Genomic DNA, 14,898 nt, shown 5'->3' with positions numbered 1-14,898 from the left:
CCTTTCATTTGTAACCCTGATACGCTCATCATTTGAAGACAGTTGCTCGTCTTCTCTCTCCCTGAAATATTCCTCCACACATTGCTCCTCAAACTCATACAGCATCTTCAGCTCTTCCGGGGTAAGAATAAGCTCTTTATGATGAAAACAGAGAATACAAACAAAAATTCATCTCATGTTCAGTTTGACCACCTGCATCTTGATTCTTTATAATTTGGTCTAATTATTTGCTGAAACTCACTTAATCCTTTATCCTTCTCATCCAGTTCTCCCTCCTTTTTCTTGTTACAGCGACAGCAGAGTTTGCGGAATAGGATGTAGAGGTGGCTAAATATAATGAGTGGTGGAGGTAGCACAGGCCTGTCATGGAAGGTCATGATGAGCTGATATCTCTGAAATTTCCACACCTGGTTGGAGATGGACTTAACCTCAAAGAACGTGTTGCTTTATTGGGAGGAAACACATACAACTAGCAAATCAAAATCATTGAAATGTTACTATAGATACACCAATGAAGACATTTTGGTAAAGACAAATAGCCACAACTTATTCTTTATGTTGCAGCCGATCTTACACTGTTTGTTTTTACATGCAAATAAGTCATCAAAACATTGTAATGGTAGCATTCTTACTTGAAGACAGCAATGAGCAAGTTCACAAGCAGGATGTTGGCCACTAACAAATAACAGGCCATGATGGCTGGAGTCAGCCATGCTCCAGGGATGCATGGTGGAAGCTTTTTCCCATCCTCATCATATAAATTATCTCCACAGGGGGCTGTTTAGAAAAAGCTTTCTTGTTACATTATAGTACCAGTGATTAATTTGTTTTGCATTCACAACAATTCCAATGCCATTATACCATTAGTAGTGTTATTTTTGAAAACAGTGTTTGTCATTGTGTCAAATGTTCATCGTTGTGCTTACGATTTATTTCCATTGCGTAAACTTCAGGCCATTCCAGAAGGGCAAAATAGAGACGAACAAGTGAGTTAGTGCAATTGAAAACCAATGTATGCAACAAGAATTAATCAAACACAATATCAATCAAGAGACAGGCAGGATAATCAACTAGAAAACTGCAGCAGTGTGTACAGCCTGAAAAACTGAAATAACAACAATTTGACTAACACATTTTTCTGTCTCCAAGTTTGAAATAACTAAACATTCATAAGTTTGAAAGCCACTAAGCATGAAGTTATAGGGGAAACTACAACAAACAACAGGATCACAGAGGTAATGAAGATATTAGTGAGGTGTTAGAATGGTGGATCAGACTGTTATCTATCTACCCTGGAGGCAGGAAACAAAATCTTACTATAAATTCTAGTCTTACGGTCTATCGAATCTGCAAACACCTCTCCATAAATCATCCAATAAGGCATGTAGAAGATGTTGCGGGCCAAGCGCCATGTGGGCTCCTCATCTGGGTGGAGGATGGCCTGTCGTGCCACACCGAAACTCATCAGGACCACCAACATGATCACCACAAAATACAGCATGTCAATCATCTGCAAGTCAAAAAGTCCATATAGTTGATAATCAAGTGTACAAGGTCTAAAAGTATAATAACTTTAGTACAATGAATTACGTTACCATTTTCCCTATCATCATGACATAGGGTCCTAGGTACTTGTTGACCCCGAATATGTCCAGCACGCGGATATACCAGAAGATAATGTCCACGCAGTAGATCACACGACCGTAGCCCATGTAGGGTTCATTCTGTAGCCTAAGTAATACACCGAACAAGAAAGTGGCGATGGCCACCATATCTGTGATGTTCCAGTACTCCTCCAACCACACGTTTATCTTTTGCTTGAGCTTGCCTGGTTCAGACATCAAGATCTGGAAGAGAGAGTACCAGAAATAGGCTACAAACTGACTCTTTACAACTGGGTCTTAGTTGATTTAACTTGATTGCATCGATTTCTAGAGCTGGTGATTTAAGGAGAGATAGTTACATCTTTACCTGTCTGACTTTCTCTAGCCCCAAAGTGATGATGTATGAAATGACGATCCACTCTTGTAAACATGGCCAACGCTCCATCTTCACCAGTACTATGTAATTGTACAGCATGAGATAGCCAAGGTAGGAAATCTGCCCAATGCAAGGCAATTTTGCATTTTAGAAAAAAAAATTACTTTATTAATAATATAACAAAAATATACACTATTTATTTTATTTTACAACATAAAATAATATATTTAAAAATATATACTACCCAATCTGTTCTGGGTATAGGCATCCTTGCGACCTTAGGACAAGCGGTTTGGAAAATGGATAAATGAATATTCTACTCACAGTATTGAACCAAAATTTGGTGAAAGGGGCATTGTAGAACTCAAAGATTTTTCTCCCAATTGGAATCTGCCTCATTTTCTTATCGCCTTCCTCCTCATCTCCTTTCTTAGAGGCTGCATCTGCGTTGGCATCCTAGATAAACATGAGGAATTTTCACAACATTTAGGATTCATAGAAACAGCAGTTGCTAAAATCCAAAAACTAAATCATCCTGGATTTGTTTTAACCAGACCAAACTTAAGATTAAGAAGCCGTTTGATGCAGCATTAACCTCTCATCTAGAGTTCCCTGACTGCTCCCACCAGATTAACCGTAATTACTCGGTTTGTAATAGATTGTAAACGTATCTGCACACTATATGTGACCCTGGACCACAAAACCAGTCACATGGGTAAATTTTTTGAAATTGAGATTTATACATCAGCTGAATAAATAAGCTTTCCATAGATGTATGGTTTGTCAGGATAGGACAATATTTGGCTGAGATACAACTATTTGAAAATCTGGAATCTGAGTGTCTAAAAATCGAAACATTGAGAAAATCTCCTTTAAAGTTGTCCATTTATGTTTGTAATTGTGCTGCATTCACTCACAAAAGTAGGAAATTTCCAAAATATCTTCATGGAACGTGATCTTTACTTAATATCCTAATGATTTTTGGCATAAAAGATAAATCGATAATTTTGACCCATACAATGTATTAATGGCTATTGCCACAAATACACCTGTGCGACATGCGACTGGTTTTGTGATCCAGGGTCACAAATGCTTTCTATAACTAATTGATTTTTTTCCTTCCGCTTTCTATCTACATCATGTGTGGATGTGTCACGTAATACCTGTGTGTTTTACTGATGGGTTAGGCTCGTATTATGTCAGGCCAAGTGCTTTCATTTATGTACACTACACTGATCTAATAGAGGAGGGGTTTGTTTGAACAGAAGGAGTGGTGCAGTTTACCCGGCTGGACTTATCATGATCTTTGGTGTTCTTGTCCTCATTATCCACAGTGACTTGATGAGACATTTCATCACCCAGACGGAAATCCAACAGCAGGATAAAAGGCGGGAAAAAGAGGTTGAAGATCACCTGGAAGAGTTGACAGAAGCAAAATGCATATTACAAACAAGAAATAGCTTACTACCAATTATAAATGTATATTTTATATTATATCAAACTTATAACTATTTTGTTTCATTCTTTGGTGTGCATATGTTTATTTTACATTTTGTTTACTTTTATTTTTCTGTGAATTCTCCGTGTCCTAAACAGACCGAAGACGTTCTCTGTAAGCGCACTCAATGCATTCACAATAAAATGGATAGGCTATATTATCAATTCTTAAATCTTACACCATTTTAGCACGATTAAAATAAATACTGAGTGACTGAAACAGTCTTTTTTTTTATATAATAGAATACACATGTTTGTTCACTATGAGCTGTATTATGTATTTCAGCATTCATGTATTTTTCAGTATTTGAAAGCTGAGCAGAGAGCTCATTGGCTACTGATAAAGCAGGAACCAATCAGCTGTGCCCTATAGAGAATGATGTGATTGCAAGCAGATTGAGTTTAGCCTGCGCCATCTAGAGTTTCAAGACAGAGCTTTGTATTTACAAGTAAAATAAATTATTATGAATATGTACATTTCCAAATGAAGAACTCTGCACATTATCTTGAAATGCCTCACCTTCAGTCCTGGGTTTTTACCCATCCTCAGGCTGCCCATCCACATGTCAGTGAGGAGCATCTGGCAGCAGGTGTGGGCTATGAAGTCTCTGTGCTTGGCAGCCACTGCCAGCTTCAGACAGGTGGAGTTACTCCAGTTCTTTAACTCGTAAGTCAACAGTTTCATGGCTAGCTGTTCATCATGTTTGTAGGACTGATCCAGCAACTCATAGGCCAAGGTTCCAAACTCCCTAAAATTGTCAGAAGAATAATTTTACAGTGTAGAAATACAATTTTGCAGTATTTAAGTAACAAATACAATTGTTTTGATTTACTGTAACACTGTAAAACAATTTAGGAAAAATAACACTTAGCATTTAACTTAGCATACATTTAGCAGTTGCACTTGCATGCCTATTGTCTACATAGTAGTGAACCTTACTTGAAAGGGACTTTGCATTAACTCACTTGGAGTTGTTATCGAGGTCTTGAGATATGTCATCCACCATCTCACTCTGAGACGACTCGTGAGCCATAGCTTTGAGGAGCTTACAGGCCACCAAAGCTTTAGCCATAGCCTCCTCGCCCCTCTGCCACAGAAACAGAGACATCTTCTGCCGTTTCATCAGCACTGCCCAGACCATCAGCTCATGAAATGGGTAATGGAAGCGACAGACCTCTGGGTCATCCACGTCAATGTCCTCTTCCTCTTCTTTCTTCTTCTTTTGCTTCTTCTTGCCTTTTGACCTTGGCTCATCATCCTAATGAGGTGAGCAGGATATTTATATTAATAAAGATTTTGTGTGATCTGTCAGAGAATATAATTAAAAGAAGGTCAAATATTTGACGTGTACCTCCATTCCAAGTAGCTTCAAGGCTTTAGGCTACAAATAAATGGACATTAAATTATTTAGACTATTTGTACATGATTGAAACATTAACTAGTTTTATTAACCTCAACGTCTCACCCTCTTCAGTCCATAAAGATTGTTGTAAAGAGCTCTGAAGTTTTTCCTTGTGTAGTTACATCGATAGGCTCCACCCATCAGGTACTCCACCACTAGTCCAATGTCAATCAATGTGATTTGGTAATCCGGTGGGAGATTCCCCTTTGAAATCAAAAGAACAAATGTTATTTCTCCTGAGATGTTCGTCATATTAAGTTTACTGAAAACACATGCACAAAATATTATATTTTTACATTTTCTTCAGAAAACATAAGCAGTCGAGTTGAATTAATGAGAATATAGAATTAAAGTCAGATAGCTTTACCTTTTTAACATCTCTTACTACAATATGTAGAGTGTTGGCAGGACCAAGTTTCTGATAAAAACAAACAAACAAAAACAAAACACACACACTCAAGATTGCGTATGATTGAGTAATAAAATGAGCAATATTAAAAAATATGACAGCAGGGCTTGCATTTTTTCCTCCAGTGGATTATTGAATTGCTCTCATCCTCTATTGTGCTTCTTTTGTGATAAGCTCCTAAATGATAATGGTTACGGTGCTTACAGTGTTGTATAACTCCTCTAATCGAGGGATGGTTAGAAAATGGTGAATGTTTACACCGTTTTCTATCAGGAGCTTGACGAAATCCACTCTGTCCAGAACCAAAGCATCCATCATGGCCTGCTCGAGGGAGTTCACCTGAAGAGGGCGACAGTGAGCAAGAATTTACAGTGAGGAAAAGCTAAACACTCTGAAGCACTAAACTTAAAGCTAAGTATGTCGTATATGCGAGATTATCTAGTTTGGTAATGGTGGAGTATAAACCCTGTTCCAAATGTCTCACTTAAGGGCCAGTGATTACTGCAGATAGTGTACGACAAAATAATGGCAAGAAAAAATGTCTGTTAAGCAAGCTGCATTCGATTCATGAACAAATTACTCTTATGAGCCACTTCTGTTTAGTGAATCAAAAACCTACAGAACAAACAGTGAAGTCTGATTCACAATCAAATGACTCTGATTATAATCTGGTTCTTTTAATTAACTGGTAACCTAAGCTGCGTCCGAAATCGCATACTTACCTAATATAGTAGACGAAAAACAGTATGTGACAAAAGCAGTATTTCCAAATTCACAGTAATAAAAGAGTAGGCAAAAAAATACCTGGATGACCTTATACTTCCAGCGAGATTCTGGTGTGCATATAATAATATAGAACATACTGTACTTTTTTAGCAGCCCTGAAGTAATCACTCAAATTCAAAATAAGTACCCACTCAAGAGAGTATGCGATTTCGGACGCAGCCAACAGACTCAATAACTCTGGAGTTTCTGGATTGAATCAGTCTGACAAATCTTTCATTTCAAGTTTTGTGTACTTAATGTTCATGAGGAAAACCAGCAAGACTTCATATAAAAATGGGTTATATTATATTATATTATATTATATACAAAATACTTTAATAATGGTGGAAATTATGGTGCAGAGGGACCACACTGTCTTACCCAGTTGAGTAGTTCTAACTTTCTGGGGTCAGTTTCCTCTGGTTGTTCTGGTTTGGCTTTGCCTCCTTTGCCCTTTTTTCCTCTGGCCTTTCCTTTCTTCTGAGTTGCTCCTTTCTGCTTTTCTTTTGGTGCTGTGCTGGTGGAGATGCTAGCAAGGGCACTCGCCGGCTATGAAAACACATTTTACAACTTAAGAAAAGTCTCTGGGAAATCATTATTGTCTCATTTCTTGGGTATATTTTGAAAAGTCACATATTTCACTCACTGGTAGGTTGTGCCCATACACAAAGATTTGGTTGCGTGCTATGTCAACTCTATTCCAAGCCAAAGCCAAGCTTAGTTGATCTGGAGCTGATGCGTTTGTTCCTGAATTACAATGAACACATTTGAGCTCATTTTTAACCATGGACCAAAACTGTGGTGAAATTTTAGAAGGTCAGCATTCTCACAATACCTTTCAGTAATGCAGTGAGGATAGCCATTTCAATGTCATCTTGTCCCTCAGCGCCCATTCGAAAGACTGTTATCTACACATAACAAGTTAAATGGGGCAGCAAAACTAACACTTGACACTTTTTAATACCTTTATTTTGGGCAAGGATGTGAGCTCATTCAGAATGAGGGTGATGAAAATTAATGGAAGATCTGTTTTCATGGATGAATGTTTGGCTTAATTTGATCAGAATTAAGTATTAACTCTGCATAACTTCATAGCTCTCAAATTAAGTAATACTGCTCTCCTTGTTTAAGATGTCTGGTATCAAATTAAATTACCTCGGAGCTGCAGTCACATGCACGGTAATATTCAATGTAATCACGCTGACGTGGATGAGTGGCCTAATTTCAAGACACTCCTGAGTGTTAGCATTCATTGCTAATAAGAAACTTATGGTTGAGTCTGCAGTTAGATCTCATGGCTACATTGGGTTGCAACACCTAAACCTAAACACTTAATATTTTGAGAATGAATGTATGTCAATTTCATGTTAAAAATCTCTGTTTAAGCAAACCATTTTTTACACAAATTGCTTGGGGAAACATTAGCATGCTTGTTTTCATACTAGCATCAGCTAAGCTATCAATAGTCACTTTTAATAGTGTGCTTGAAATTTTTAAGTACATTTATGTCCCTAATATCCATATACACCAAAGGTTTTATGTATGTACATGGACTTGAGCTCTTAACACACATTAGCATCCCATTTTATGTAAAACACTGTTGTGGAAGCCATTAGCCTATCTAATGCCAGACAACGTGATGTGATATCACTATAATAAGCAGGAGATGTACAGTGTGGATTAGAGAGAAATGGATCCACCCTCCCTCCCTCCCTCCCCCATCTGCTCATATTCAGGAACAGGGTGAATGAGCGTAGCTGGTAAGCAAGAACAGGTGGCACTTCACTGATCCTAGTCCAGATGTATAGAGCTACAGATTATCTCCTGTCCTGAAGCAGTATTACTAAATACTTAACATATCACTTACCCTCAGTTAAAGCTGCAGCGGCACAAATATTACCATTAGCCGAGCACTGGGTCACTGGGTAAATATCTGGTGATTGTGAAGTCCATTCTAACTAATGGACTCAGAAAGCACTTCTTTTCTACCAGATAATGTTGTAAATTGCATGCTTGTCATCTGTTAATCACAACGGTCTCATATGTGAAGCAAAATCATTAGTCGCTTCTGATAAGAGTGTCTGCTAAATACTTTACATGTAAAAGTAAAGATGTGATGTGATGTACCTGATTAATACAACTAGGGAGCAGATGTAGATGAATGCATGAGACAGACACATGAATAAAAACACATGACAAAATGAATAATGAATGGGAATGTTTATTGATGAAAGTTTGCACAAAACATATTCACTCAATATTTAGTCTGATCAAGCTGGTCTCCCAGCCTGGCCAAACTGGTCTCTCTAGAACAAGCTGAAAAGCCAATCTAAAACCAGAAAACCTGACCAGACTGAGAGACAACCTAAGAGCATCTTAGACTGGTTAAAGTTTTTATTTCATCAAGAAAGAAAATGAATGGTTTTGTTTTAATGAATGTTGGTCTACATTTGTTACATGATCTTAAGCCATTGTAAATACTTACCAACTCCCTCTTCTTCATGCATTCAATGACCATTAACAGAATCTGCCCCGACTGCATTTTGTTGTAGTTAAAGGTTTTCTGGATGGTGACCAGCAGTTGCTCTTTTGCGTCCTCGTTTACCAGTCTGAAAATACAGTTTTGATAATGAACAGATTGGGCAACTGATTATCAGTGTTCCTATTAATGATGGGTCTGTACTAGAAATTTAAGGGATTATGTTCAGGTAGCTGGTCATTGTTGGAACATAAACCCCTAAAGGCCAACCGGGACCCTTTCAGGGTGAAGCAAAAGGTTACATCTATGCATCAATAAATAAAAAAAAAATTATGGGATTTTGCGACTGAAAAATCAGAATCATGTAACGTATTCCAGAGATCTGTTTATTAATGATTATTAACACTCACCCTTCAATCTCTGAGTATTTGTGGGCGAAGGAAATAATATCAGAGGCTCGACCACTGCCATCACAAACCACTACAGGCACAGGCGGTTCCTCACGCAGGCTTTCCAGGGCAATGGAGATGACATTGGGACCCCCCTCCACAATCAGACACACCACCGGTACACCCTGGCCCAATCCTAACACACATACACAAAAAAGCAATTCACTTACCTAAACGTTTTGATTTTCTTAGTACAGGGATTGTGCACATATCAATATAATACTATTACAAAACATTAGCCTGAATGTTTGAGCCTTTTGGGTGTTGTTTTTTAAATCTTATTTTCAATTACTCCAAATGCATGCACATAAAAAAATCAAAAAGCCCTTTTGTGATTAACAAAAGGAGTGGTATTTAAAAGTCAGAAATGTGGGGAGTACAATCATTTTAATTTGCTGCTCCCGGGTCTGATCCTAGATCAGCCGATGACGATGTGAGTGGTGACAGCTGAGCCTCCCTTTGCTGTCCCTGCCTTATCACAAGCTCCAGGCATAGGATGACAAAGGGAAACCCACAGGTCACAGACAGCAAAGCTTTGATCAAACCTGTAATGGCATGGAGCATATCTCCATTGGTCTCCGACCCCATCACTAATAATCAGGATATATCTTGTGTCATTCAAACCCTTAGCGAGCTTTCAAATGCACCCTCTTAGGAGATCAGAGGTACATTAGGCCTAAAGCAGATAAGATTCTCTGATGTTACTGCACTTACGCGTGTTAATCTTCTGGAGTGAAATGTGTTTCTCCAACTGCCTGCGTAGTTTGACCTCCGCCCCATATTTCCCACATGTGCCATTATCGGATAGTATGAAGTGCGAGTGGCTATTGTTGAGAACGGCAAGTTTGCTCAGAGGGTTGGAGATGGCCTGGTACGGTTTGTTCACCTGAAGAGGAACAAAACATTGCGGATGTCAGTAGACAAGTATGAAGCTTCTACTATTAGTTGACGTAGCATAACACCTCAGAATATTAGTTTAAGGTACAAGTATATGAGCACCATCATGATTTGTATTATATGCCTTGCTTACATCTTTTCCAATTAAATCCTCTTTGCTCTCCAGGATTCCCCATGGAGCGATGCCTATAGCGCAGACCTTCCATCTGGATTTAGAAGAGTGGTCCTTCAAAGCATCTCCAACGTGCCGGATTACTCCTACATTGTGAGAGTAACATAAAACAGATTAAGGAAACACTCTTAAGCACATCTGATATCAAACAAATCACACATTCCTAAGAGAACCAGATTGAAGATGGATCCAAATGTTGGATGATTTCAACTGTGTGGATTGAATTTGTACTTGTAGACCAGGAGTGGGCACCTCTGATCCTGTCATGCAGAGTTTGTCTCTATCCCTAATTAAGCGCACCTACTTTTATTTTCTAGTAATCCTGAAGATTTTGGTTAGATTTTTCAGGTATGTTTGACTGGGGATGGAGCTAACCTCTGCAAGACAGTGGCCCTTTAGGACTGGATTTGCTTATCCCTGTTGTAGACCATAAATACCCACCGGTGCTTACTCCACCAGTGAAGATCCATGCTCCGGTAGTCACGGCAGCCTTGATCAGGCCTTTCCCAAAGACTTGCTTTAGTTTGGGCTGCAGGTCAAAGTTCTGGAGACCACCGTGAACTGATATGAGCAGCGTGGGCAACTCCAGCTGCCATTCCTTCACCATGAGATGCAGCAAGCTGTCCGGCTTAGTATCATGCGACACCCGAATATACTGTAGGAAAGATTGCATTTTAAGATTAAAGGCAAATTTAACTGTCGTTCTTGTTTATTTTCTAACTATGTTAGCAGGTTCATGAATCTTTTCCTGCAATTATGTAACCACAAAAGCGGTTTGCTTGGTTATTTAGACTTTGTCGGATGTAAAATTCAACTCTCAAGGGGGAATTTATTGAGAGTTAGTTTGTTTATTGGCATGCACTTACAGGTAGTTAACGAATATGTTTTCCATTGAAATACCAGGTGCAAAAGTAGCGCAACTAAGTGAATTCACCCAATAATGTTCAGAATAGATACCATGGCTTTGTTGACAAATCCTCCTCCTTGAAATTCAATGGTGCCGTAAGCGTCAGTAGGGGTGGTGTGGGTATGTCTGACCACCGACCATTTTTCTTGAGGAGGGTCCACTTGCACAAGATGGTTCTCTTCTGATGGCTTGTTGGTGGCGGCGCCTGCTGCAATGCCCGTGTGTTGAGTCACTAGATAACCACAGGCGCACCTGAGGAAAATCACAGCAGAAGTAATGTTGGAAGTTTGTTTTATTGCATGCAACAAGATGTGGCTCAATTAGCTGACATTTCATCATTGAAATAATTTGTTTGGAGGGTACTGTCTATTCTTTCTACACATATAAACCACCTATCAGGGCTGTGTCTAAACCGTGGTTGGTGTTGGTACACGCATCAGCGCACATCCTGGCATCCCTCCACCTACAGGAAGTGTGGTGGACTAAACTACACCGATCCCTTCATATTCAGCCCTGAAACATGCCCACACAGTGATCTGTAAAAGGGCTTATGATGTCACACAATCACCCCTCATTACATAAGAGACTAAAAAGGCTCTAAACAAAATGAGTCATAGAGGTAATTTGTCTTGCACAATGGTGTCATTATATGTACTTGGTTGCGTGTTCTTTAGCTCACCGGGTTGGATCCTTGGCTGGAAATATATTGATACATTCTCTTTTGTAAAAGGTTCTCTCAATCCAAGCTTTCTGGCACTAGGAAACAGAGAAGAAAAAGTAATAAATATGGTGTAAAATTATCTGAAAATATAATTTAATGTTTCACAATTCAGATTATAAAAATAAAATAATAAAATAAAACACCTTTCTGACCCTCAGAAGCAGAGAAGGCAGTAAATAAAGTGGAAGAGTCTTCGTATTTAGGTTTTAAAGTTATTATGAAATTAAAATAAAATAAATAGTAGTTTGGTTCTAAAAACAATTATACAAGCACAAACCTTCAACATTACACATATACAGTATTTAATGTACCATAAATTTTTACCATCAGACCTCATATTTCAACATCAGTTACAGCAAGAACTGCTTTTAGTCCCTTGAGTTTGCCTAGAGTGAATGGAGTAAATCCTCTTTGCAATGATAATCCTTACTAAAGTATGAGTGCTACAGTACGCGCAAGCTGTAGATATACAGAAAATATCGAAGAGAAAATATGTACATGGCAAATGCATAAAAATGAATAACTATGGGCACTTCTTGTGAAATGCATTTGTTCACCATTATCACAGATCAATGTGCTTTTAGTAATATACTAATACACAGATAATGCTGGTCATTTACAGTTCCCATAGTTATAACACTGCAAATCAACTGTTGCTTGTGGTCAGGATGTGTAGATCAGTTGAATGAAAGACCATCCAGAGAGTCTAGCCTGTGGCCTGTTTTGCTTGTAATTATTAGTGCATAGCAAATTAGAGTTCAAACCCTGTTCCAGACCAGAGATATTCATCTCTTTTTTTTCTGTTCAGTGCCATGGAAACCCACCAACATTTTTAGCTTTTGCAAAAGACCATGTCAGATTTTTTCGTGCCAGCTTTGTGATTGTCCTCTTGCTCTGGAAGAAATGAACCTTTGGTTCAAAGCAATATCTGTCTGGGCTTTTGTTGTTGGTTCAGCCCTAATTAAGACGAAAACTTTTGAGGCAAATCTCCTCCGAAAAATCAGTCACAAGGCAGTAGTCAAGATAAGAAAGACAGAACATGTTAGAAACCCACCAAACCATGACTTTCCATTGCACAATTAAAAATGTAAAGCAATGAAATCTAATATATATGTAAACATTGTTAACAAAGATGTTTTTTTTGGAAATTGCTCATTGCTGTTGCAGGGAGAAAACACAAGAAAATATTGGTAAATTATTCTCAAGTTTTATATTTCAATACTACGATCTTCTAAACCCAGTCCTGATCATTCCTATCCCATCCTCACAGTAGCATCAGTAGACCATGGATCCATGGGTTCCTTCTGTTCAACTAGCGTTAGCTAGCAGGGGTCCTACCTGTGGAGCCTCTAGTCGACGTTAAGAAAGTGCCAACGAGAAACTTTCTGCATCCGTGTCCCTCCTGGAGCTCTGCTGGCGAGGGGTGCTCTTTCCCAGAGCGCCAGCGCTCAATGAATCCCACAGGACATGAAACTTCATCACTTTATGAGGGGCTGTTCATATGATGAGCATGTGAGCAGGCTCTTTGTTCGGGGCACGTCCCATGACTCCAGTTCAAGGTAATCCTTTTGGGAGTCCCATGACCCCTCTCTCCTTGCCCACAGGGTATTTTCATCCCTCGCTGGAGCAAAGCACAACAAATCTACTTTGATAGCTTCACAACCCCCATGAAACGCACTCCATAAGCTCAGAAAACCTTTTGCGACGGCTTTTCTACCTCAAACACTCTTCACAAGTTGATGAGAGTCAGGTTTGTATCTAGAAATGAACAGGAATGGGAACTCACCAAGCCTTTCATTTGAAAGTGTCACCCTCCTTTGACCACTTTGATTTCAAGCCCAATTTGCATAATTGAGAGAATTGGGCATTCTTTTGAAAAGAGGCCTAGTTAAAACATGACAGGACTCCAGTTGGGGGCAAGGTCATCCAACACTAATTGTTGTTAATCTCTATTTTCACCAACCATATTGTGGAGGGAAAATGGTTCTGACGGACTAACAATCACGCCTAAGCATTGATGACTCTACTGACTTTATTCTTTTAGGGAAGAATCTTTTATACAAAAAAAAAGAGAGAAGTCTTTAACCACCAACCATAGTGAGGAACACTACTCAGTAGAAGATGTTTCATCTGTTGATTTAAGAAGATCCACTTGTGAAAATATTAATAATACATTGTGAAATAAACTAGTGGTTTGGTTTTATGAAGCTATCAGTAGTTGATAAAAGAATATCAGTAAATCATTTTAAGGTGGTTTTGGCTGGTCTCCCAACCTGGTTAAGTTGGTGTTTAGCTGGTCTACTAGCATGGCCAGCTTAAAATGCCCTCAAAACAGACTAGTCTGACCAATTTGGCCATGCAGGGAGATTATTTAACGACACTGGGCTGGTTACATATTATATTATTCAGCAGGGTTGCTTGGTCAACCATTGCAAACATGGGGAGATTACACCCAAAATGAAGATGTCCATTTAGCCCTTCATGGGTCAAATAGATGTGCTGAGATCATTGGTTTAAAGTGCTTTTCAATGGGTTATTTCCTCAACCATCTCACTCTTTCAGCAGTCTGATACTGTCCTCAAAACCCACATGGACTACTGGTAATTAAAGCTCTTGAAGACAAAGGGCTCTTGCCACTGCAGTAGTTCAGCCAGTATGACGCACTTATTTCGGCTTGTTTAAACTCATTATCCACAGCAATTAAAACTCAAATCTGCTGAGCACTCATCAGCTTTGTTAGAGTTTTCCTCGGAAAACGGACAAAAGCTCTCTGGAAGGAAAAACCAGATTTTCTTGCTCAAATTAACAAGGCCTATAGCAAACCTGGCAACAATCAACACCATTGAGTCTTTCCACATAGTCAGACATCTCGCACATTGTTGCTCAACTAAAAAGGCATTTGTTCATAAATAGGATTGCAGCTGCGATTTGTGAGAGCTGAAAAGGGGAAATCAGATTAAAAGTTTATGCAAAACTTTCCCACAGTTTGTGGTCAAGATTGCATTTTCACATTGTAAAGGCAAAACCCACAAAGACATGGTAAATAAATGCATACTTTCTAAAATTTGACACATAGCCTGTTAACACACTTCATGCATTGTTTGAGTTTCTTCAAAACCAGACACTGATGATCACATGAGAGGGCAACGGTCCGGGGACCCATTCCTTAGAACTAATGAGCAGTGTGGGATTTGATTTGTGCTCACAGTTCAACTCACA

The 14,898-nt window shown here is 38.9% G+C and overlaps 1 protein-coding gene across 3 annotated transcripts in view; it reads right to left on the bottom strand.

The window, feature by feature from the left end:
- trpm1b (transient receptor potential cation channel, subfamily M, member 1b) overlaps positions 1-14,898 on the bottom strand; it is a 37,783-nt gene that overhangs the window by 2,248 nt on the left and 20,637 nt on the right. Inside the window, exons 3-27 of one of the 3 annotated variants that reach the window (XM_079859726.1) lie at positions 11,638-11,714; positions 11,009-11,210; positions 10,493-10,706; positions 10,013-10,137; positions 9,697-9,868; positions 8,944-9,118; positions 8,540-8,663; positions 6,890-6,962; positions 6,701-6,801; positions 6,436-6,603; positions 5,494-5,628; positions 5,248-5,298; positions 4,944-5,084; positions 4,830-4,859; positions 4,444-4,736; positions 3,998-4,226; positions 3,265-3,393; positions 2,305-2,436; positions 1,972-2,100; positions 1,596-1,847; positions 1,336-1,510; positions 927-947; positions 633-777; positions 242-444; positions 2-134 (exon numbers count right to left, since the gene is read on the bottom strand). In XM_079859726.1, coding sequence (XP_079715852.1) covers positions 2-134; positions 242-444; positions 633-777; positions 927-947; positions 1,336-1,510; positions 1,596-1,847; positions 1,972-2,100; positions 2,305-2,436; positions 3,265-3,393; positions 3,998-4,226; positions 4,444-4,736; positions 4,830-4,859; positions 4,944-5,084; positions 5,248-5,298; positions 5,494-5,628; positions 6,436-6,603; positions 6,701-6,801; positions 6,890-6,962; positions 8,540-8,663; positions 8,944-9,118; positions 9,697-9,868; positions 10,013-10,137; positions 10,493-10,706; positions 11,009-11,210; positions 11,638-11,714 — 3,629 coding nt within the window. Of the gene's footprint in view, position 1; positions 135-241; positions 445-632; positions 778-926; positions 948-1,317; positions 1,511-1,595; positions 1,848-1,971; positions 2,101-2,304; positions 2,437-3,264; positions 3,394-3,997; positions 4,227-4,443; positions 4,737-4,829; positions 4,860-4,943; positions 5,085-5,247; positions 5,299-5,493; positions 5,629-6,435; positions 6,604-6,700; positions 6,802-6,889; positions 6,963-8,257; positions 8,664-8,943; positions 9,119-9,696; positions 9,869-10,012; positions 10,138-10,492; positions 10,707-11,008; positions 11,211-11,637; positions 11,715-14,898 lie in introns of those variants that run through there. The other 2 variants (XM_079859727.1, XM_079859728.1) reach the window with 2 other exon arrangements.

The sequence above is a fragment of the Squalius cephalus genome (assembly GCF_949319135.1).
Source record: "Squalius cephalus genome assembly, chromosome: 23".
Taxonomy (NCBI): domain Eukaryota; kingdom Metazoa; phylum Chordata; class Actinopteri; order Cypriniformes; family Leuciscidae; genus Squalius; species Squalius cephalus.
The sequence above is the reverse complement of the archived record's forward strand: the minus strand, read 5'-3'. Positions and strand labels throughout refer to the sequence as shown.